At 42.6% G+C, this 25,268-nt stretch overlaps 1 protein-coding gene across 5 annotated transcripts in view; it reads right to left on the bottom strand.

Moving 5' to 3' along the window:
* col4a6 (collagen, type IV, alpha 6) overlaps positions 1–25,268 on the bottom strand; it is a 448,523-nt gene that overhangs the window by 271,827 nt on the left and 151,428 nt on the right. For all 5 annotated transcript variants that reach the window (XM_072270937.1, XM_072270936.1, XM_072270938.1 and 2 more), the window contains exon 4: positions 6,565–6,648. In XM_072270937.1, coding sequence (XP_072127038.1) covers positions 6,565–6,648 — 84 coding nt within the window. The remainder of the gene's footprint in view (positions 1–6,564; positions 6,649–25,268) is intronic.

Here is a 25,268-nt window from a genome sequence, read left to right as displayed (position 1 = left end):
TAATCAGCCAAATCACATGGCAGCAACTCAATACATATAAGTATCAGACATCCCACCTCTCCCAGAGGTTCCGGGAGTCTCCTGCATATAAATAGTGGCTCCGTGATGCCTGCAAATTATATACAAAATCACGGAAATCAATTTTTCTGAGAGTGAGCGAGCGAGAGAGAGAAAGCAAGAGAGAGTGCGAGAGCAACCACGAGAGAGAGCGCCTGAGAGACAGCGAGAAAGCAAGCAACAGCGCACGAGCGAGAGAGTGCGCGAGAGCAAGTGAGAGAGAGCGCGAGAGCAAGCAAGTGAGAGAGCGCGAAAGCAAGTGAGAGCGTGCGAGAGAGATGACGAGAGAGAGAGAGAGCGCCATGGCAGAGTGTTCCAAAAACAGAAAATATAAAATGTACGTCACCCCAGACTACTCTAAAGTGTACCCCTGCCTAATAGGGGTCAAAAATAATGACAGTGTTGCTCGCTGCACTCTTTGCAACAGTGACATTTCTATTGCCCATAGTGAGTTAAGACTGCAAAAGACACATTGAGGTTAGTTTAACAGGTGTCATTCGTTCATTAGCATAGCTAACGTTATTTAAACTAGCTGGCTAGCTGCTAGGGAGCTACTCTATTGCAGACATCCCACCTCTCCCGGAAGTTCCGGGAGTCTCCCACGAAGTGATGGTGCTACCTCCCTGAAATGAGTTTTTGCAGGGTGGGATGTCTGAAGTATGCAGATATGGTCAAGAAGTTCAGCTGTTTAGACCAAACTTCAGAATGGGGAAGAAATTTGATCTAAGTGACTTTGACTGTGAAATGATTGCTGGTGTCAGACAGAGTTGTTTGAGTACCTCAGAAACTGCTGATTTCCTGGGATTTTCATGCACAACAGTGTCCAGGGATTACAGAGAATGGTGCAAGAAACAAAAAAACTTCCAGGGAGCAGTATTTCTGTGGACAGAAATGCCTGTAATAAGAGAAGCCAGAGGAGAATGGCCAGACTGTTTCAAGCTGATAGGAAGGAGAGAGTAACTCAGGTATCCAGGTGTTACCACAGCGATAGGCAGAAGAGCCCCTCTGAACGTGCAAGACATCGAACCTTGAAGAGGACGGTCTATAGCAGCAGAAGACCACACCGGGTTCCACTCCTGTACCTAATAAAGTGGCCACTGAGTGTATGTCTCCATTTCTAAGCTACATTAGTTACCCCACTAAGAAACTGAAATTCAACAACACAAGAGATTTTGCAGATGCTGGAAATCCAGAGCAACACACACAAAATGCTTCAGGAACTCGGGAGTTCAGGCAGCATCTGTGGAGAGGACTAAAGAGTCGACACTTCATACTGAGACCCTTCATCAGGATTGGAAAGGAAAAGAGAAGATGTTAGAATAAGGATGAACAAGAACAGAACAAGGGGTCACAGTTTGAGGATAGAGCGGAAGCCTTTTAGGACCGAGATTAGGAAAAACTTCTTCACTCAGAGAGTGGTGAATCTGTGGAATTCTCTGCCACAGGAAGCAGTTGAGGCCAGTACATTGGCTATATTTAAGAGGGAGTTAGATATGGCCCTTGTGGCTACGGGGATCAGGGGGTATGGAGGGAAGGCTGGGGCGGGGTTCTGAGTTGGATGATCAGCCATGATCATAATAAATGGCGGTGCAGGCTCGAAGGGCCAAATGGCCTACTCCTGCACCTATTTTCTATGTTTCTATGTTTCTATGAAGGCATGTGAGCGAGGGAAGGAAGACAAAGTAAGAAATTGGGAGGTGATAGGTGGAATGAGTTCAGAGGAGGTTCACAAGAATGATTCCAGGAATGAAAGGGTTACCATATGAGGACTGATTGATGGCTCGAGCCCGTACTCACCGGAATTCAGAAGAATGAGGAGGGATCTCACTGAAACCGATTGAATATTGAAAGGGCTCCATAGCGTGGACGTGGAGAGGATGTTACCTATGGTGGGGGAGTCTAGGATCGGAGGACAACGTCTCGGAATAGAGGGATGTCTGTTTAGAACGGAGATGAGGAAGAATTGTTTTTTAGCCAGAGAGTCGTGAATCTGTGGAATTCATTGCCAAGTCATTGGGTATATTTGAGGCAGAGGTTGATAGGTTCTTGATTAGTCAGGGTATGAAGGGATACGTGGAGAAGGCAGAAGATTGGGACTGAGAGGGAAATGGATCAACCATAATGAAATGGTGGAGCAAACTCGATGGGACAAATGTCATGGAAGAGGTAAGGGACTGGAGAAAAAGGAATCTGATAGAAGAGAGTGGACCAGGGGTGAAAGGGAAGGGGCACCAGGGAAGGTGATAGGCAGGTGAGGAGAAGAGATAAGAAGCCATAGTGGGGAACTGAAGAGGGAAAGGGAGGGGTTGGTGAAAAAAATATCGTAAATTGGAGAAATTGATGTTCATGCCATCAGGTTGGAGGCTAACTACACAGAATATGAAGTACTGCTCCTCCAAACTGAGAGTAGCCTCATCATGGCAGAAGAGGAGGCCATGAATCCACTTGTCAGAATAGGAGTGGGGTAGGAAATCCGGGACATCCCTCTTTTGGCGGGTGGAGTGGAGGTGGTCCCTCAGTCTCCCCTGGGTCTCACCAGTGCATAGGAGGATGCATTGGGAGCAATGAGTACTGTAGACGACCTCAACGGATTCACAGGTGAAGTGTTGCCTCACCTGAAAGGATTGTTTGGGGCCCTGAATGGAGGTGAATGGGCAGATGCAGCACTTCTGCCACCTGCAGGGATAAGTGTCCCGAGGGTGAATGGTGGGCGTTAGGGTGGAAGTGAAATAAATGGACAGGGGAATCACAGAGGGAGCAGTCCATGTGGAAATTGGAGAGTGCAGGCAAGGCAAAGGTATGTTTGGTTGTAGGGTCCCATTGAAGATGGCAGAGGTAGTGGAGAACGATGCATTGGATGCACAGGCTCATGGGGTGGTAGGTAAGGAAAAGAGGAACTCTATACCTGTTGAGTTGGTGGGAAGATGGGGAGAGTGCGTATATCCAGGAAATGAAGGAGATGCAGGTGAAGACAGCATCAGTAGTGGAGGAAGGGAAATCCCATTCTTTCAGGAAGTCCTGGAAAGAAAAGCCTCATCCTGGGAACAGATGTGGTAGAGATAAAGGAACTGAGAAAAGGGAATGTAATTTCTATAGGAGACAGTGTAGGATGGTCAAGATAGTTGTGGGAATCAGGAGATTTATTAAAGATATCGGTAGACAGTTTGTCTCTAGAGATGGAGACAGAGAGATCAAGAAAGGAGAGAGAGGTGTCAGAAAGTGAATTTAAGGATAAAGTTGATTAAATTGACGAGATCAGCATTGGTGCACGAAGCTGCACAAATGCAGTCGTCAATGTAACGCAGAAAAAACTGAGGAGCATTACCAGGGAAGGCTAGGAACATAGACTTTTCCACTTAGCCAACAAAAAAGCAGGCATAGCTGGGGCTTTTGCAGGTGCCAATGGGTATACCATGAGCTTGCAGAAAGTTGGAGGAACGGAAAGGGAAATTGTGGAGGGTGAGGACCACTTCCGCTGGACAGAGGAGGATGGTGGTGGAGCGGAACTGGTCGGGCCTGTTGTCAAGAAAGAAGCAGAGGGCTTTAAGGCCTTCTTGATGGGAGATAAAAGTGCACAGGAACTGGACATACATAACAAAAATGAAGCGATCAGGATCAGGAAAATGAATGTTTTTGAGGAGATTGTGACTCTGTGAAGTATCGTGGATGTTAGTGTGAAGGGTCTGAACCAGTGGGGATAAAATGGAGTCTAGGCATGCAAACACAAGTTCAGTGGGGCAGGATCAGGCAGAAACAATGGACCTACCTGGACAGTTAGGTTTCTGGATCTCAGGTAGGAGTTAGACATGTCCAGTTCAGAGTAAGGGAACTGAGGTTGGTGGCAGTGGATGGGAGATCTCCAGAGTTGGTGAAGGTGCAGGAGATAATGGCCTGATGGTTTTGAGTAGGGTCCTCTTGACAGGCAAGTAAGAGAAGGTGTCTGAGAGTTGCTACTTGGTCTCAGCAAGGAGAGGTCAATCTGCCATGCTGTAACAATAGCTCCTTTATCTGTGGCTTTGATGGTGAGGTTGAGATTGATGCAGAGCGCATGGAGGGCAGTATGTTGGGGGTGGGGGGTAGTGGTGTAAGGTTTGAAGAGGAGAGAAGAGTGCTGAAGCCAAGCTTGTTGATGTCTTGTCAGCAATCAGCGATGAAAAGATCCAGAGCGGGAAGAAAACTGAAACACAAATTCAGCATTTTTGGTGCCCTTGACTATTGCTGAGTTTAGCACTAATGCCAAATCGTGACCCTCACAAGGAGAATGTCGTGTAAAAGCACAAAATGCTAACTAAAACATCATTAGGATGAAGCCACACTTCCTCAGAGGGCTTGGCCTCTGAGGGACAACAGGGGTGCTGCCATGGCAAGGCTGATGGTGCAGTACAGCGAGATGGTTTGCGCATTGTCAGGTTCATAGTGCATCAGATGGCAAAGAATAGAGGAGTCCATCACCCAGTTCCTACAGAAGACTGTGCAATGCCAGTAGACAGTGACCTTCACTCTGGATGTCAAATGCATATCTTTGCTCAGGATCTGCAAGAAATCTTCACATGGCACCATGGGTAAGATGGTAGTGTGGCATGGTGAAGGAGTGGTTAGTTCAATTGCTTACAATACCGGCGATCACCAATCGGTTCAATACCCAAATCTGTTTCTGTACTGTACAATTCTGATGTATCTAGCAATACAGTGAGATTGACACTTCAAGATTTTATAAGCTTGCAAGCAGCTACCAACAGCAACAAAAATAGCTGAAGATGATCACTTCCATCTCTTACAGAGAAATGTTGGCTTCCAATCAGCTATAACATTTATGGTCCATATCTTCCCTCATCAAAAGACAACAGGAAAGTAGGCGTCTCATTGGGTTCTGCCATCAGTCATCAGAAAAAGCAACAATGATTTGTTTTCCATCCCGTGGGAAAATCGCTTGTGTCCCAGAAACTGATCAACAATTAAATGGCACTGTATTTCCCAGAAGGGGGCCATTCTGAGAATCATATCCATAAAAATGGATCTAGTGCTTTCCTGGCATATATGACGGATAAACTTTTCTTGTCCAATCAAGATTGGGGACCACCTGGTGAAGGAAACCATTGAAATAAAACTAGAGAAAAAGAATTTTAACAAAGGCAGAGGTCTCACTCTAAGTAGGAACTGGCATTGGATTGTAAACAAGGTGGGACAGCGGAACCTGATTGGAGGAGGACTAACCAATCAGGAGGGGTGGATGATGAGCGTATAAATACCACTGGACTAGTGTGCCCAGGCATCATCTCTGATGAAGATGGCAGAGGTTGTCATTGAAACGTGGTTAACATCGATATCTGTTCCCGGCAGGAAGCCCAAGAAGAGTTTATTCGTCATGTCTGTGCCTCAAATAATCAAAACTAATTCCAGTGTGCTTACTCCCTTACTGCATTCTTGATCTTAAATTTGAATCTACTTTTCCCTCATCACTGACTTAATCATTCAAAAGCATTCACTGTCTGCAAAAAGAAAGCCATCTTAAATTTCTAAATATTCTTTAAACCATTTTGAATGAAACTGACTTTTTGAATTAATCTTTCATTAATTGAACATAATTAGTCATCTTTTAACAACTTAATAACCTTCCCTTCTCTGCCCAGTAAAAACATGCCTAGTGTAAATTTATAGTTTCCATCCTTGTCATCATATTGCTATGTAACCTTAATAACTAGAACATTCAATGACTGCACCCACTTTTCAACAATGGTTTACCTACAAAGTTTTGTACAAATTTCTAATTATTTTTTAACTCTTCTATTTACACTCTTCTTAATAAGAAGTTCACAATTACCTTCAATACTTCTGGCTGGCAAAAATCTATTAATCACAGTTATGATGATTGACTTACATTCTCTCCACTCTGTGTGAACAAATATTTCCTGAAGTTCCATGAAACAAGCTAAGTTTAATTTTAAGAATATTCTCTGTCCCCCAGTGATTGCCACACAATTGCCCACATTAAATTGAATCTGATCATTATCATCCCATTCAGATGGGAGTGGATAAGTTATTACTGGATCAATCATTGTGGGGGTATTCAGAGAAGGGAGGTGGGTTCTGTTGTAAAAGAGTGTCAGTCAGTTGTGCTTCAGAACAAGAAGAAGCTGTTTTGGTGATGGTACTCCCACACTGCTGTCCGTTAGGGAGTTCCAACTATGATTAAGCAATGGCAACACTTTCGAAACTACCAGTTTCTCAAGAGTCCTTGGAAGTTGGCACGCACTCTTGCTGTGGAAGACAAGATACAGTTTCTTTATCACTGTATTAAATGACAGTTCATCATCCAAAATATAGTCTCCATCCCAAACAAACTGAAGCCAGGATCTTCAACATGCTTCATCCTTAACCAATGAGTGTTGATGTTCCTCCTCAGGCTAAGTTCTGAAACATCTCTTTGTCTTAATAGACTTGTGGCTCAGCATGTTCATGGAAACAAAAAGCAGTAAACAAAAATACATCCAACCGTTTCTCACTCACCCTTGCCCCTTTCTCTGGGAAACATTTGCAACCAGCACTGCAGTCTCGTCCATCACACGGCCCATTATAGCCAGTCTTAAACCCCTGTAAAAGAAAAATAAGATACAGTTTAACATTAGGAAGTATGCAATAAAAAGTTTTTTGATGTTTTCTTGCGGCAGACTAACATAACATATTCTTCTGAGGAGTCAGTTGGTAAATATATTGCATAACATGCTACTAAGTCCACAGACCTAATGCTGGAGGAACTCAGCAGGCCAGGCAGCAACTATGGAAAGGAGTATAGTCAACATTTCGGGCCAAGACCCTACAGCAGACCCACGCTGTTGAAGGGTCTCAGCCCAAAATGTCAACTGCACTCTTCTCCATAGATGCTGCCTGGCCTGCTGAGTTCCTAAAGCATTTTGTGTGTATTACTTTGATTTCCAGCACCTGCAGATTTTCTCTTGTTTGGAAGTCCACAGCCCTCAAGTTTCTGTCCTTGTATATGCTGAATGAATTCATCAAGGGTTCCTTGTTGTAGTTAGGAGTGGTGGTGGAGACAAGCTCCCACTGCCTATTAAATGATCCCAATGGCGTCTGTCTCAAATAGTCTCCATCAACCAAGTTCACCTCCCAGCCTTCACATGTGGTTTAGCTACTAAGTCTGGCAGAACTGTCTCTGCTGACAGGAGAAGGGGCAAAGGTGGGCTACTGGCATCTTAAAATAGTCACTTCGGGCAGATGGTGTTCGTCAGTGGTGCTGGGCAATTCATCTAGGAGAAGGAAATCTCATATCTTAAACCTCCGCTGCCTTGCGACTATACTCAATCATGGGGAAGGCTTCGGGAGTGAACCCTGAGGAAAAATCCAGAGTTGGAGTCCCCAAGGTAGTCAGCTCTACGTTGAGTTCAACGCTGACTGGCAACTCCCGCCAACGCCGCTGGTGCCAAACTGTATCGATCTCTGCTGTTCCTTTGGATTCATCAGCTGTGTGGAGAGAGGGAGCCTGGTGCATGGGCGACAGTTTTCTCTCTGTATCGTACTTCCCTGTACTACATATCAACTTCAGCAGCTAGGATGCAACATCCATAAGCAACCTCAACCAGGGCGGGCTATTGATTCATCAAGTCACAATTGGCCTATGGATGTCTAGCATGGACTTTGGTACAATGCTGTCTTATCCATATTCAGATTCTGATTCATTCATCACATGTACATCAAAACATATAGGGAAATCTACTGGGTGAATTAATAACCCAGTGGAGCGCTGGAAGCAGCCCCAAGAGCATTCTAGCACCAACTTAGTATACCCACAATATTGACAGAACACCGCAAGCAACGAAATCAACAAAAGCAAAACAACAACAAAACAGTAGCAAATCAAGCCCTGTTCCTCACGCTCTTCCACCCTCACACACAGAGACTGTCTCCAGCCCCCAGAGAGGCCATCTCTGACCCCCAGCCTCCATGGGCTACAGACATCAGATCTTCGACTTCCCCAGTGGACTCACGGGCTCAGCGCCATCTTGACTGGATGATATATTGGTAATTATAAAGTCAGATGTGGTGTCATCAGGACTGAAATTAATGGCCTTTCTTCAGTAATTGGGCTAATTACAGTAGAGCACTACCTACATCTGTGGTGATTGGAGCATGTGCACAAGCAGGGGCAAACTTCATCTTTCAAACACCAGCAAACTGGAGTCATAGAACTTCCTTGGCAACCAGGTGCTAGGAAGATAACATCAAATACAACAGATTCTACAGATATGAAAATTTTGAGCAACACACACAAAACGCTGGAGGAACTCACTAAGTCATGCAGCATTAATACAGGGGAATAAACAGTCAGTGTTTCAGGCCACAACCCTTCATCAGGACTTCATACTAATGAAGAATCTCGGCCCAAAATGTTCAAAGTACAAAAGTTCAAAGGAAATTTTATTATCAGAGTACATACAGTTGAAGTCAGAAGTTTACATACACCTTAGCCAAATACATTTCACAATTCCTGGCAATTAATCCTAGAAAACATTCCCTGTCTTAGGTCAGTTAGGATCACCACTTTATTTTAAGAATGTGAAATGTCAGGATAGTAGTAGAGAGAATGATTTATTTCAGCTTTTATTTCTTTCATCACTTTCCCAGTGGGTCAGAAGTTTACATACACTTTGTTAATATTTGTTAGCATTACCTTTAAATTGTATAACTTGGATCAAACATTTTGGGAAGCCTTCCACAAGCTTCTCACAGTAAGTTGCTGGAATTTTGTTCCATTCCTCCAGACAGAACTGGTGTAACTGAGTCAGGTTTGTAGGCTTCCTTGCTTGCACACGCTTTTTCAGTTCTGCCCACAAATTTTCTATCGGATTGAGGTCAGGGCTTTGTGATGGCCACTCCAATACCTTGACTTTGTTGTCCTTAAGCAATTTTGCCACAACTTTGGAGGTATGCTTAGGGTCATTGTTCATTTGGAAGACCCATTTGCAATCGTGCTTTAACTTCCTGGCTGATGTCTTGAGATGTTGCTTCAATATATCTACATAATTTTCCTTCCTCATGATGCCATCTATTTTGTGAAGTGCACCAGTCCCTCCTGCAGCAAAGCACCCCCACAACATGATGCTGCCACCCCCATGCTTCACGGTTGGGATGGTGTTCTTTGGCTTGCAAGCTTCACCCTTTTTCCTCCAAACATAACGATGGTCATTATGGCCAAACAGTTCAATTTTTGTTTCATCAGACCAGAGGACATTTCTCCAGAAAGTAAGATCTTTGTCCCCATGTCCACCTGCAAACTGTAGTCTGCCTTTTTAATGGCAGTTTTAGTGCAGTGGCTTCTTCGTTGCTGAGCAGCCTTTCAGATTACCTCGATATAGGACTCGTTTTACTGTGGATATAGATACTTGTCTACCGGTTTCCTCCAGCATCTTCACAAGGTCCTTTGCTGTTGTTCTGGGATTGATTTGCACTTTTCACACCAAAGTACATTCATCTCGAGGAGACAGAAAGCGTCTCCTTCCTGAGCAGTATGACGGCTGCGTGGTCCCATGGTGTTTATACTTGCGTACTATTATTTGTACAGGTGAACGTGGTACATTCAGGTGTTTGGAAATTGCTCCCAAGGATGAACCAGACTTGACATCGTTTTCAGACCTCAATCCGATAGAAAATTTGTGGGCAGAACTGAAAAAGCGTGTGTGAGTAAGGAGGCCTACAAACCTGACTCAGTTACACCGATTCTGTCCGGAGGAATAGAAAAAAATTCAGCAACTTACTGTGAGAAGCTTGTGGAAGGCTACCCAAAATGTTTGACCCAAGTTAAGCAATTTAAAGACAATGCTACCAAATACTAACAAAGTGTATGTAAACTTCTGACACACTGGGAAAGTGATGAAAGAAATAAAAGCTGAAATACATCATTCTCTCTACTATTATTCTGACATTTCACATTCTTAAAATAAAGTGGTGGTCCTAACTGATCTAAGACAGGGAATGTTTTCTAGGATTAAATGTCAGGAATTGTGAAATGTATTTGGCTAAGGCGTATGTAAGCTTCTAACTTCAACTGTATCTATCACCACATACAACCCCAAGATTCATTTTCCTGTGGGCAAACTCAGCAAATCTGTAGAATAGTAACTACTACAGGGTTATTGAAAGAGCAACCAGAGTGAAGAAGACAACAAACTGTGCAAATACAAATATAAATAAATGCAATAAATAATGAGAATATGAAATAACAAGATAGCGAGTCCTTAAAGTGAGATCATTTGTTGTGGGAACATCTCAATGGATGGGCAAGTGAATGTAGTTATCCCCTTTTGCTCAAGAGCTTGATGGTTGAGGGGTAGTAACTGTTCTTAAACCTGGTGGTTTGAGTGCTGAGGCTCTTGTACCTTCTACCTGATGGCAGCAATGTGAAAAGAGCATGACCTGAGTGGTGGTGATCTCTGACAACAGATATTTATGTCAACTGTGTATTTCTCTCCACAGACGATGCCTGATTCTCTAAGTCCTTCCAGCATTTTGTATGTGTTCGGAAGATAACCTACTGGCTTTTCTGTGAAGTAAGGTTGTCGTTTTGAAGAGGGGATGGAGTTGAACAAATGAAACACAATCAGGATTGGCTTCCAAAGGTGCTTCATGGAAGACAGCTCCGACTGGTCGTTGCTTGGTAGCACTTGGCAGGGTTCTGTGCAAATGAATGGCTCACGGCTTCAGTGGTTCAATTTTATATCAGAGAATTTATATAGTATACAAGCTGAAATTCTTACTCTTCACAGACATCCACGAAATAGACAGAGAAAAAAAACAAAGAGTGAATGACTGAAATCTCTTCTTTATCTACGTTCAACATCTGAGTCCCAACACCAGTGTGAAAACAAAATGACCGGTATAAGAGAGACATAAGAGATGGCAGATTCGAGAATCTGGAGTAACAAATAATCTGCTGGAGGAACTCAGTGGATCAAACAGCATCTGTGGAAGGAAAAGAGGCAGCAGGTCAGAACTCTGCACCAGCACTTCTCATTTGTAATGCTGAAAGCAAATGAACGAACAGTTACCAAACTCCGACCACAGATAATGCTCAAGGCACTGAGTTCCTCTAGCAGATTGTTTGTTCCTTGGGCTGGCATAAGAGATGGACATGTATAGTAAAGGAGTAATCTTGTTGCAAGGTGCATTCAGCTTTATCTTATGAAAACCTGAACACTGTTCGGCTTGTGAAAATTTTGCATGAACATGAGTGTGTTGAGGATCAGAAAGAATGTTGTACGTGAGGCACAATGGCAGTTTTAAAGCCTATGAATGGTAAGGCAAGCTCTGATTATTCAATCAGAATTGGAAAGGATGAGTAATTGTAAGTTACTGGGCGTCAACATCTCTGAGGATCTGTCCTGGGCCCAACCTATCGACCCAGCTACAAAGAAGGCACAACGGTGGTGATATTTCAGAGGAGTTTGAGGAGATTTGGTATGTCACCAAGGACACACCCAAATTTCTACAGATGTACCGTGGAGAAAATTCTACCTGGCTGCATCACCGTCTGGTAATGCTGGGGGAGGGGGAGTGGGTGGAAGAGGCACTGCACAGGATCAAAATAAGCTGCAGAAAGTTGTAAGCTCAATCAGCTCTATCATGGGCACTAGTCTCCTCAAGATCCAGGACATCTTCAAGGAGTGATGCCTCAAAGAGGTGGCATTCATCATTAAGGGCCCCCATCACCCAGGACATGCTCTCCTCTCATTTCCACCATCAGGAAGGAGGTACAGGAGCCCGAAGGCACACACTCAGTGATTCAGGAACAGTTCTTCCCCTCTGCCATCCGATTTCTGAACGGACATTGAACCCAAAGCATTACCTCACTACTTGTTTTCTCTCTCTTTGCACCACTTATTTAATATAACTGTTTAATTCTGCAGAATCTCAGTTTCTGAAGTTACCTTCCTAACATCCAGTGCCAAGTAAATTTGATGACTCCATCTTGCTGGTTTAAAAAAAAATGGATAATTCATTGGCAAATCTATCTCCTTTCATTCCAGAAATAATCTTACGTCAAAAATAAACTGCTTCCTAAATACATGTCATTTACACCACAAAACAGAAGTGAGCAAGGCTGCATCATTTTATGGTAAATGCAGAATTTGTTCATTTTAAGTCCTCAACAACATAAGTAAAATATTATTTTGAACTTCTTCACACTGCTAAAATATTCAGACATAAAGGAAAGAAAGAAGAGGCAAGTATGGACTTGACCCGGTTTCATGCAGTCAGTCTCTTTGTTCTTATATACACTGGAATATTTGCCTTCTTCACAAAGGTTGGAGGTGAGATTAGGAACATAGTGGCACAAATCATGCCGGAAGTGGAGCTACTTCAGAGGGATAGGTAAATAAAACATAGAACACAGAGCAGTACAACATAGGAGATGATCCTTTGGCCCACAATGTTGTGCAACTAAATTATTAACCAAATGGCCAATTAAACTAATCCCCTCTGCCTACACATGGCCATATCCTTCCATTCTCCTCACATTCATGTGTTAATCTAAGCATCTCTCATAAATTCCTAATCTAGCTAAAACTGTATGTTCTGACTATCTGACCTTTCACTGAGCCACATATATTCTACTTATCTGTTCATGTCCATCTGACTGAGTCCAAAGTACCCTGGCTTACATTTCTCCCTCAACCAAACAGATTACACAGCTTATCACTCATTTGCCCTTGATGTTCGCCATATATACAAGATCATCAGAGAGCCACAGTGAGACCACAGCCAGGCACCAGGACTTTTGATAAGGAGTAAAACAAGAGAAGTTACTAGCAATGACTCCCTATTACCTTGGGCTGTGGGTATCACACCACAGTCACTGTGTGAAGCCCAAAAAATTCTACTCCTCCCAAAGTTCAAGAACAGCTCTTTCCTTTCAACCATTCGGTTCTTGAATTAATCATCAAAACTCAACACCATAGCTTAGCAACATCATGGTGACTTTGACAGTGTACTAAAATGGACTGTTTGCTGTGTTTTTTTTAAAATATTTGTTTATTTAGAGATACAGCACAGTAACAGTTTCTTCCGGCCCAGTGAACCCGCACTGTCCAGTCACACACACATGACCAATTAACCAATTAACTTGTATGGTTTGGAATCTGGGATGATACTGGGGCAGCCAAAGGAAGCCCACATGGTCATGACGAGAACATACAAACTCCTTATGAGTCATGGTGGAACTGAATCTGAGTCACTGGCACTGTAATAACATTATACTGCCACTCTGAGTTGTTCTAATTGTGTTCTTTCTTGTAAAAATTTTATATAATTTATGCTTAATTTATATTTTTTGTTGATGTTACTTAGCTGATGCCATTGGCCTGTGATGCTGCTGCAAATTAAGGTTTTCATTGTACCTGTACATACATGTACTTCTGCAAATGACAATAAACTTGACTTTGACTTCTGACTTTGAAGTTATTTCCAATCCGTCATCACTGTATCTCTTCATACCTGTCCTCAAAGAAAACCTCTGCATTTGACTACCACCCTTCATGGTCTCCTGATGTTCCAAATTATAGTACAGCCAATTGCATACTTCCTGATGTGTCACTGTTACAATCATCATCACAAACAAGAGATGATAACTAGACCATTTACTACAGCCACATTCATTGTGGAATAAATACTTGCTGTCACAAAGTAGACTTGCAAACACGAGAAAATTTGCAGATGCTGGAAATCCAAGGCAACACACACACACACACAATGCCGGAGGAAAAAATTCCAGTTGTGATGAAGGATCTCGGCCCAAAACATCGACTATTTATTCATTCCCTCAGATGCTGCCTGATCTGCTGAATTCCTCCAGCATTTCATGTGTGTTGACTTGGTGAATTTCAGTCAATTTATATGGCTGAGTATTATTTTCCACAATGGAAGCAGTTTTTGACCACTTCCTTGCATTTTGGTAAGATGATTAACCAATCTTTGCTGTAACTCGTTACGCAGATGAGAAAACTTTGATCACGGCTATCTATGCTGAGCTGTCTTGGCAGTAGCTCTGTCCTCATGCATTGTGCTTCATTCTTACTACAAGAAATTCCAGGGAGGTAAACATTAGCCATTAAACAATGTGTCAGAAATGACGATGTGGACAAATAGCTGACAACAGCCAGTTTCACACATGGTTTCCATAATTCAGCTAAGATGTCAGAAGGGAGAACGGTACAGGTGAAATTGCATGCTGCACTAAGTCAGCTCGATTACATGAGCCTGGGAAAATTTTGAAAAGGAGTGCATGACAACTGTGAAAAGTAGTTTCTCCTGGCGTTGTTTAAAGCCGTGTATTTATTATGGTAACTTTCATTTCACTCGAAGTGCTTTAGGAAATACTGAAGTGCAGGACTGTAATGAGGAAATGCAGCAGTCAGTTAGGCTACAGCAGGATCCCACAAATAGTAATGTTATAATCACTTATAATATTGCTATATAAGGGTGGCGGTATAGTGAAGCACTTAGCGCAATGCTTTACAGCACCAGCTGTAAGATCAGGGCTCGATTCCCAATCTATAAGAAGTCTGTACATTCTCTCCGTGAGTATTTGCCACATGTACATCGAAACATACAGTGAAATGCAACTTTTGAGTCAGCGTACCGTGGACAGGCAGTAACATAGCGTTAGCACTATGCTTTACAGTACCAGTGATCCAGGTTCAATTCCCGCTACCACCTGTAAGGAGCTTGTAGGTTCTCCTCATGATCATGTGGGTTTCCCCCAGGTGCTCTGGTTTCCTCCCACAGTCCAAAGACCTACCGGTTGGTGGGTTGACTGGGCATTGTAAATTGTCCCATGATTAGGCTCGTGTTATATCGAGGAATTGCGGGGCAGTGTGGCTGAAAGGGCCAGAAGGGACTATTCTGTGCTGTGTCTCAAATGAAATAAATAACAAATAAATAAAGACCGAGGCAATGCAGGGTGCATCCTGCAAATGTCACCATGCTTCCGGCATAAACATAGCGTGCCCACAATTACTACCTCTAACCAGTATGTCTTTGGTATGTGGGTGGTAATCAGAGCACCAGGAGGAAACTCATACTTTTACAGGGAGAATGTACAAACTTCTTACATGTTCTCACCAATCTTGTCATATCTCTCAATATTGGCATAATTATATGGGCATATTCTGAAATTAGTCAAATGCTAATATCCCAGCTTAAAACTTACTTATATAGAAACATTAAAATGATGAAATATATTTCAGAGGAATATTAACAAACAAAATTGGACTCTGACCACATTAGGACAAATGACCGAACATTTGGTGTTAAAGTTGTTTAAGCACGCTAATAGGAGGAAAGTGAGATGGGAAGGCCAATAAGTTTAGGGAGAGAAATCCAGAGCTGAGGTCTGTTAATGCCAATTGAATGGAGATGGGATTAAAATTTAGATGTTCAAGAGGGCAACATTGGAGAAGCGCCAGTATACTGGAGATTTATTGGGTGGCAGGACCATAAGACATTGGAGCAGAATTAGGCCATTCAGCCCATTGAGTTTGTTCTGCCATTTGATCATGGCTGATGTATTATCCCACTGAACCCTATTCTCCTACCTTCTCCCCATAACTTTGATGCTCTTACTAATCATGGAACTATCAAACTCTGCTTTAAATATACCCAATGTTTGGCCTCCACAGCACAATATGGCGAAAGAAATCCCTCTTCATCTCTGTTCTAAAGGGACATTCTTCTATTCTGAGATTGTGTCCTCTGGCCCGAGGCTCTCCCACTATTGGAAACATCCTCTTCACATTCACTAAATCTAGGCCAATCTAGGAGAAGGAGAAAGACAGGGTAGGATCATGGGCAGAACTGAGGTATTGCTTAACCAGAAGCCAGCTAGCACAAGGATTATTATGAATCAGGTTGCGAGCCACGGATTTCTGTACCATCCTAAGTGCACAAAAAAGAGATTAGCCAGGAGTCAACATGGAGGGTTTCAGCAGCTGATAAGCAGACTGCTCAGATGGCTATAATAAAGATGAAAATAAGAGTTATTTTCTTTCAAATATACATCTTGTTGACAAAATTGCAAATGTGATAAAGCATATTCGTACACATGGTACAAATCAGCGCTTTCCAGTTGTGCACGCACCTTACATCGTACTCCTGTGACTTCAAGGTATTCATTTTTTATTTAAGGTTTCAGCATACCACCGGCCTTCCAGCCCAACGAGCCCACACCACCTAATTACACCACACGACCAATTAACCTACTAACTTGTATGCCTTTGGAATGTGGGAGGAAACCAGAGCACCTGGAAGAAATGTACGTGGTCATCGGGAGAATGTACAAACACTTTTACAGACAGCGGCGGGAATTGAACCCTTGTCACTGATACTGTAATAGCGTTACGCTAATCGCTGCACTGCCGTGCTGTCCCTTTCTCTTTTATAATTTCTATCAGCAGTCTGAACACAAGTTCCAGCTCCTCAGTGGGCATCAGCAGCAGGACATCAAACTATTGGCCTTCCTTATGTGGTCATTGTGGCAACTGCACCAAGTTCATTGCCTCTCACAACATATATTCCTGGACTGTGGAGAGCACTAGGCTGCTAGTTCTAGTCACAGACAGTCTTCCTGCACAGGAAGAACAGCAAGTTTCAAGCAGGACAAAGGACCATCGCTCACTGAGATCAGTTGCAGTTTGCCTCAGCGTGTGTTCCTGGGAACAAGTTGTGCTACACTAAGTTCTGCGTTACGTGGAAACTTCTTATGATGGCCAGATCATCTTGTGGGTCAAAGGTTCTGGATCAACTGCAGACAATTACCAGAAACAACAAGGCTGGAGTCAGCCTGGAAAAGCAGGCCAGTGAGCTCGACAGAGTACACAGGCCGCAGGGAGTTATGTCCGCCAAACAAAATATCCGTAAGTGATCCCTATCTGTTCAGTGCTTTTATCATTAGTGAAGTAACACTGGAAAAAATATCTCTGAAACAACACAGTAAACTAATTATAACCAAATACAAAATCTACAAAAGAATGAAGACCTCTCAGTTAATAAAAATAATTAAATAAAGGTTTTGAACAGGGAGAAGCAAAGAATAAACAAGTAAGCAGAAGAAAATGCTGTTTAATTCAGCATCAAGTAGAACTGTACAAACTTAATTATATAGTAATAGTAATAATATAGTAGTTGTAATAATATAGTAATTGTAGTAATACAGTTACAGTAATAACAGTAATTGTAATATGGTAATATAGTAATAGTATATAGCATGAAATATAGCAAGAATGGCAGCAGGTTAGTGTGACCATTAGTGTAACACTATTACAGTACCAGCAACCCAGGTTCAATTACCGCACAAACACGAGGAAATCTGCAGATGCTGGAATTTCAAGCAACACACATAAAAGTTGCTGGTGAACGCAGCAGGCCAGGCAGCATCTCTAGGAAGAGGTACAGTCGACGTTTCGGGCCGAGACCCTTCGTCAGGACTAACTGAAAGATCTCCCCCTCCCCCTTTCAAATCTCTTACTATCTCTACTTTCAGTTAGTCCTGACGAAGGGTCTCAGCCCGAAACGTCGACTGTACCTCTTCCCAGAGACGCTGCCTGGCCTACTGCATTCACCAGCAACTTTTATGTCAATTACCGCGGCTGTCTGTAAGGAGTTTTTACATTCTCCCTGTGACCGTGTGGGTTTCCTCCAGCAGTCCAGTTCTCCCCACATCCAAAGATCCAAAGGCTGTCTAGATCATGTTATGGTTTGTAACTTCCAAACATTAAACTAATTCAAAAGAAGACACGAGAGTCTAACTTCGTGTTTACTTCAAGTGAAGTGCACGCATATCACCTATTTAAATATTTAACCCATAATGAATTATTTAAAGAACAAGAATGCTGACTCAAACAATATATTTACAATACTAAAATACCACTGAAACATAAGATACATAGCAGGACACAGGTGTATAATTTGGCGGCATGGGCTTGTCGGGCCGGATGGGCCTGTATCTCTAAATAATCAAACTCCAAACTGGATAGAGAACATACATGCCTTTGTAATTGTCTAAGCTGCAGCCATTCTAGTACCTTAATTAAACTACCACATAAACATGCAAAGCTGAAACATTGAAATGGATTTGCCTGAAAAAGCCATTCTAGAAACAGATCGCAGTAGACAGCCAATACACAAACCAGTGTCCCAGTTTACTCTTCAGCAAAGTAAAGGGAAACATCTATTTACACCCTTGACGTGAGAGTGTGGAGACATGGCTCAAAATTTATAATCCCTCTGGAGTGATTTACTTTAAAGAAACATTTATTTATGTTTAAGTAAACAACTTTATGGTGAAGTCTGGCAGATTTCAAATATCCTATACTGTGAACAGCTGTCAGGGGTGATGATAAATCAAGGTCACTTTAACATGAAGTGATGCTCAGTGGGAAACTGAAAGGTTCGGGTGGTAGTCTGGCTTCAAAATCCTGGCCAATATAATTAACCAATGACAACAACAGGGAGTAAAATCAGGCAGCATTAAATGTGCTATCACAGATTGGATAAGCCAAATGGCCTATTTCTGCGTTGTGCTGTGGTACCAGATTGCTTCCTTGGTTGATTCTATGGTTTATAAGAAAACAGATTAAGCAATAATGGTACATAAAATCATGAGGGGCATAAAAACCCTTTTTTCCGATTGAGAGGGGGTGTAAAAACAAGAGAGCTTACATTTAAGATCAGAGGTGAGAGACTGAAAAGGAACATCATGGGGCAATGTTCTCATTTGGTGGTGCATATTTGGAATGAGCTATCAAAAACTGTGGTGGAGGCAGGCACATTAGCAATAAGAGCCACCTGGATATCTACGTGGATAGGAGAGATTTGGAGGGCTATGAGCCAAATAGGGCTAGCTTGTTGGAAACACAGCATGAATGAATTGGGCCAAAAGACCCGTTTCCATGCTGTACAATGACTGTTTCAATGACTTTAAACCGGCCATTTATTCTTCCAATCAGTCAACCCTCCTATAAAGGGTTAAACATGGAGGGGATGTATAGTATTTATTCAGACAGTGGAAAGTCAGCGAATTCAGACTTTGACATGTAGTGGGGTAGATGTTTATTAACTAAGTAAGAAAATAAAAATGTCCAAAGTAAATTTATTATCACAATACATAGATGTCACCATATACAACCCTGACAATTCAAAAAGAAATGTTATACTCAGCATTCCATTCTGAATCTGTGGGAAGAGAAATAGAGGTCATAATTTGTTTGGAAGATCTTTTGTTAAAACTAGGAAGTGTTGTATATTTATATTTCAGTAGTATTTGAGTAATATTGTAATTATATTGTTTGATTAAGCATTCTTGTTTGTTTAAATTACATTACAGGTTATATGTGAAAATAAGAAACCTGCATACGTCACCACGCTACCAGATCAAATGTACGCACCTCGCTTAAAGTAAAAACGAGGTTAGATATTTATTTCCTGGATCCATGTTTTTGCTTTCAATTAGTTTAATGTCTTAAAGTTTGAAAATGTAACAGGAAGGAGATAAAAGAAACTGCCTGGAGGGTGGGCTAGGGGGCATGTCTGTGATAAGGTAACACTGCAGTGATCACGGTGATAAATTGTACTTATGGTGATTTGGTTAATGAGTGACTGGAAGCAGGTAGAGAGTTGGAACGTGGGCAAAAGAATGCATCAGTAGTGAGATGCAGAGCAGGAGGATAGATCTATCAGGTCGGCTAGGCTTATCCACTCCCAAAAGAAAAAGGAAGAGAAAATGAGAGAGAAAAGGGAATAAAATACAAGCTCAGGCAGTTTAATTCCCTCTGATATGTGCAGATGTCGATCATGGTTGCCTCTGTGTTGAGTCTGGCATAGCTGAGGAAATGTGATCAGGAGGAAGGGGATGTAATCCATTACTCAGTGGGACTAGTCAAACTGTTCTGGTACTTGTGCCCTAGAAAGACAACAATTCCATCTTCTTACCCTTCCAAGCCATACTGTACAAAACGTATGAACCATGTAGCTTCCTTCTCCTGCATTTCTTTCCTCATCACCAGAAAGCAATGATATAAGATTCAATAGGAATTTTGTTCCTACCACCCCTAGATTAGCTGTCGTCCTTTGAGTGAGTGAACACAGAGCAACCCAAGGCATTCCACCAAGTTTCCTTCCCTAACTTCCAGCAACCCTGGTGAAGACCTGCTTACAGTGGAATCCTACTCATTTTCACACCATCTTTGTGCTAGTAATGTCTGGGTGAATTTTCATGAGGCGGAAATGTCAATTATCTTGTTCTCTGCCACTTTGGCAAAGACGCTGCGCAAAACAACAAATTACATTTATATAAGCACAAGAACTCTGCATACACTGGAAATCCAGAGCATCATCGCCATGTGCGGTGTCATATGACAATGGCGATCACGGTCTGATGACCTTGATTGTTCTTGGCAAATTTCTCTACAGAATTGGTTTGCCATTACCTTCTTCTGGGCAGTGTCTTTACAAGACAGGTGACCCCAGCCGTTGTCAATATTCTTCATAGATTGTCTGCCAGGCATCAGTGGTCGCATAATCAGGACTTGTGATCAATTGCTTATACAGCCACCCACCAGCTGCTCCCGTGGCTTCACATAACACTATTCAGAGGTGGGGGGGCTAAGCAGGTGCTATACTTTGTCCCAGGGCATTGATAATGGCTGGGGTCACCCGTCCTGTAATGACACTGCCCAAAAGAATGTAATGGCAAACCACTTCTGTAGAAAAATTTGCCAAGGACAATCATTGTCATGGAAAGACCATGATCACCCACGTCATACAACATGACATACACTGAACAAACGAACATTAGGAGGACAGAGTGGCATAGCTACTCCCACAGGCAGTAAAGGCACTGCTTTGCAGCTCCAGTAGCCCTGGTCAGATGTTAATGTCCAGACTTTGCGTGACTCTCACGTCCCAAAGACAAGAGGGTTGGTAAGTTAACCCTGGCGGTAATCTGTCCCGTTACGTAGGTGAGGTGGGGAATCTGCAAGGGTTGATGGAAATGTGGGGAAATGAAACAGGATCAGTGTAAGTGGATGTCTGAAGGTTGGCATTATCTCGCCGGGCCAAAGGGCCAGTTTTTAGGTTATATCTTTCCATGATTCTCTGGCTCTGGTGTGTTTTCGCAGTGCCAGTAGCCAAGAGGAAAATAAGTGAAATGCTTATTTTTTTTTACTGTTCCTCGATTAAACTGGAACTGACAGCTTTTCGAGGAATTATGCTCGAGCAAGAGATTACAGTCAGGGTGGTCATTAGCCAAAGAATGGTTCTGGTTAAGTATTTTTCACAGAACCAACCTTTTTTTAAAACTATTATTCTATTAAACCCTTGTAGCAATCTAAAGTTAGATTTTTTTTTATGATGTGAGGAATATGTTGCCAAAAATAAAGGTAGCAGGCTGGTAGACTCCCTGTCGAAATGCTGAGTGAGCACTTCCCCACAAGCAGGCATGACACCAGTTTCCAAACTCAGAGCAAAATGGCCCTTACACCCAGATCTATCTGGCACTGCCAACCTTCCAAGCTCAGGTTAGACGCACACACTCATCTCCTACGCTAGTTACTTAGCTAATGAAAAATAATGTTGAAAATATGAGTTCTTAAATTTCAAATCACAGGGTTTGTATTTTCTTCACTTGTTTCACATCACTCTGCAACCATAGCAACAATCTTAAGCAAGGAACTCACACATGGCGTCACAGTAAAAGATGTGCTATTTCCACAGGGTGAAACAAATCAGCAGTACCATGCTTTAGGACATAAATAACTGGTACACTCATGCCCACAAATGATATCAATTATGACTCACGCATTGCTGCTTTACATCTCCCATTTTTGAGAACCGTATATGTATAACAGTGGTTATATCCAACCCCAACTTACAAACACAAACTCCCCTCATGAACTGCAAAGTGAAAAGCAATCACTTCATGTAACTAGCGAAGTGCAAAGTGAACACTTTGGAAAGTTAAACCGGGGCAGGACACACACAGTGAGTGGCAGGGCCCATTGGGCTGTTAATGAATGCAGAGTCCTTGGGGCACAAGCAGATAACTCCCCGATAGTAGCAGCACGGGCACTTAAAGCGGTGAGACCTCAGCATTTTGTTGGTGTTGTACAAGGTTTCCAGCATCCACAGAAGCTCTTGTGTTTATGACTTCCTGCTGCACTGTGAAATCTCCTGGTGGTACGCCTACTGCGAATAAGTTTAAATCTTCTATTCCCTGCCATAGGGTGCTGCTTGACTTGCTGAGATCCTACAGCATTTTATATTGCTCAAGATTTCCAGCACCTGCAGAATCCATTGTGCTTATAAATTGCACAAAACATCCCTTAGGATTCTAGTTGCCGCAGTAAAAAGGTGATGAAGGTCGAGAAGTACAGAAATAATGTTTCCTATCTATATTATATCAGAGAATGTATAGAGTATAGAACCTGAAATTCTTACTCTTCATGGATATCCACGGAACAAGAAACAAGAAAAATTATGCTAGTGGTGGAATGGAGAATGGAGGTAAATGATTTCATGTTCATCAGATCAGAAAATAACAAATAATGGAGCAAGATACCTGACCAAAGAGAGGCAATCATGGCAAAATACTGCCAAAGCACATGCCCTCTGCAAATGTCAGCACCTTTGGGGAGCTCCACAATGAAGCCAAATGGTTCTTTCAAATCTGACGCTGAAGCAGGAGGCTCTCCACTTCCCTCTAAGGCAGAGTTTCCCAACCTGGGGTACACAGACCCTTCGTTTAATGGTAAGGGTTCACAGCATGGAAAAGGTTGGGGACCCCTGCTCTAAGGGCATCAGAGTTCAAGATAAATTTATTATCAAAGTACATATATGTCACCATGTACAATCCTGAGATTCATTTTCTTGTTGACATAGTCAAAAGTCCATTAGAGTATAATACCCATAATAGAATCAAAGGAAAACCACACCAACTGCTCTATGAACCAGTGTGCAAAAGACAACAAACTATGTAAATACAAAAATAAAGAAATAATAATAAATAAATAAACAATAAACATTGATAGCATGAGATGAAGGTTCTGCTAGTCATAGTCATAATGTAATGCAACAATGAGCAAAGAAGTGGTGCACATCAGCAACACAAGGATCCGAAACTATGGTTTTCAAGGTGGGCATGACTCTGATTGACCGTGAGAACAGAGTGGGAAACTCAACCTTTAGCTAGCTGTTCCTGATAGAAAGTGATCAAACCTGAGCGAACTTGTGAGAGTTGTTTCATAACCTGCATGATAAAATGTCGTGGGTTCAGAAGAGCCTTTACAAAGGGTAGGGACATTCAGCAGGCCAGGCAGCATCTATTGAAAAGAGTAAACAGTTGACGTTTCCGGACGAGACTCTTCATTCAGAGGTCAGCTCAGCACAAACTGTTGACTATACTCTTTTCCACAGATGCAGTGTGACCTGCTGAGTACCTCCAGCATTTTGTGTGTACTGCTTTGGATTTCCAGCGTCTGCAGATTTTCTCGTGTTTGCGGTAGGAACATTGTCAGACACTTCAATGCTGGAAAAACAGAACATAGAACATACAACATACAACAATACAGCACAGTACAGGCCCTTCAGCCCACATTGTTGTGCCGACCCTTAAACCCTGCCTCCCATATAACCCCTCACCTTAAATTCCTCCAATTACCTTGCAAGAGATCCCTAAACATCGACCACATGTCCATATAACCCTATTATTTTTGCACCTTTCCAAAATCTGTCTCCCAATCTGCTCCTCGGTATCTCTGCTGCTACCAGGGGGCCTATAGAATACTCCCAATAGAGTAACTGCTCCCTTCCTGTTCCTGACTTCCACCCATACTGACTCAAAACAGGATCCTGCTGCATTACCCACCCTTTCTGTAGTTGTAATAGTATCCCTGACCAGTAATGTCACCCCTCCTCTCCTCCCCACCCCCATCCCTTTCAAAGCATTGAAATCCAGGAATATTGAGAATCCTTTCCTGCCCTGGTGCCAGCCAAGTCTCTATAATGGCCACTACAGATCAAGCAAATTTCTAAACTTAAAGCACAACGGATTCTGCAGATGCTGGAAATCCAGAGCAATACAGATAAAATCCTAGAGAAACTCAGCAAGCCAAGCAATATCTATGCAGGAGAATGGACAGTTGAAATTCTGGGCTGAAACAATTCAACAGGACTGCTGAAAGGACTCAACCAAAAACATTGATTGTTTATTCCTCTCCACAGATGCCTGATCTGCTGAGTTCCTCCAGCAAACAAAAACATTGATTGTTTATTCCTCTCCACAGACGCCTGATCTGCTGAGTTCCTCCAGCATTTTATGTGTTGCTCTAAACTTAAATCCTTCTTTCTGCAGAAGCTTATCAACAATGTTTCAGAGGAACATGAGGGGGAATTACTTCACTCAGAGGGTAATGAGAATCACACAATCATACCCTCAGTTCTAATCAACAAACTCCAAAACCTGGGACTCTGTACCTCTATCTGCAACTGGATCCTTGACATCAAGGATGTGTGCTTAGGCCCTGCTCTCCTCTCTCTACACCCATGATTGTGTGGCTAGGTACAGCTCAAACCCCACCTATACATTTCTCAATGACATGATTATTGTTGGCAGAATTTCAGATGGTGATGAGGTGGACAGGAGATAGATCAGCTGGTTGAGTGGTGTAATTGCTACAACCTTGCACTCAACACTAGCAAGACCAAGGAATCAGTTATGGCCATCAGGAAGGGGAAGTTGAAGAAACACACACCGGTCCTCACTGAGGGATCAGGAGTCAAAAGGGTGAGCAACCTCAATTTCCTGGGTGTCAGCATCTCTGCGTATCTATCCTGGGCCCAACATATTGATGCAATTACAAATGAAGGCAAGACAGCGGCTATATTTCATTAGGAGTGTGAAGGGAACTCATATGTCACCAACAACACTTGCAAGTTTCTGCAGATGTAGAGAGCAGTCTAACTGGTTGCAGCACTCTCTAGTATGGAGCGACCACTGTACAGGATCTGAAAAAGCTGCAGAAAGCTGCCAGCTCCATCATGAGCACTAGCCTCCCGAACATCCAGGACACCTTCAAAAGGTGATGTCTCAAAAGGGCAGCATCCATTATTAAGGGCCCCCATCACCCAGGACATTCTCTCTTCTCATTGGTACC

This window comes from Mobula birostris, chromosome 10 (assembly GCF_030028105.1).
Source record: "Mobula birostris isolate sMobBir1 chromosome 10, sMobBir1.hap1, whole genome shotgun sequence".
Taxonomy (NCBI): domain Eukaryota; kingdom Metazoa; phylum Chordata; class Chondrichthyes; order Myliobatiformes; family Myliobatidae; genus Mobula; species Mobula birostris.
The sequence above is the reverse complement of the archived record's forward strand: the minus strand, read 5'-3'. Positions and strand labels throughout refer to the sequence as shown.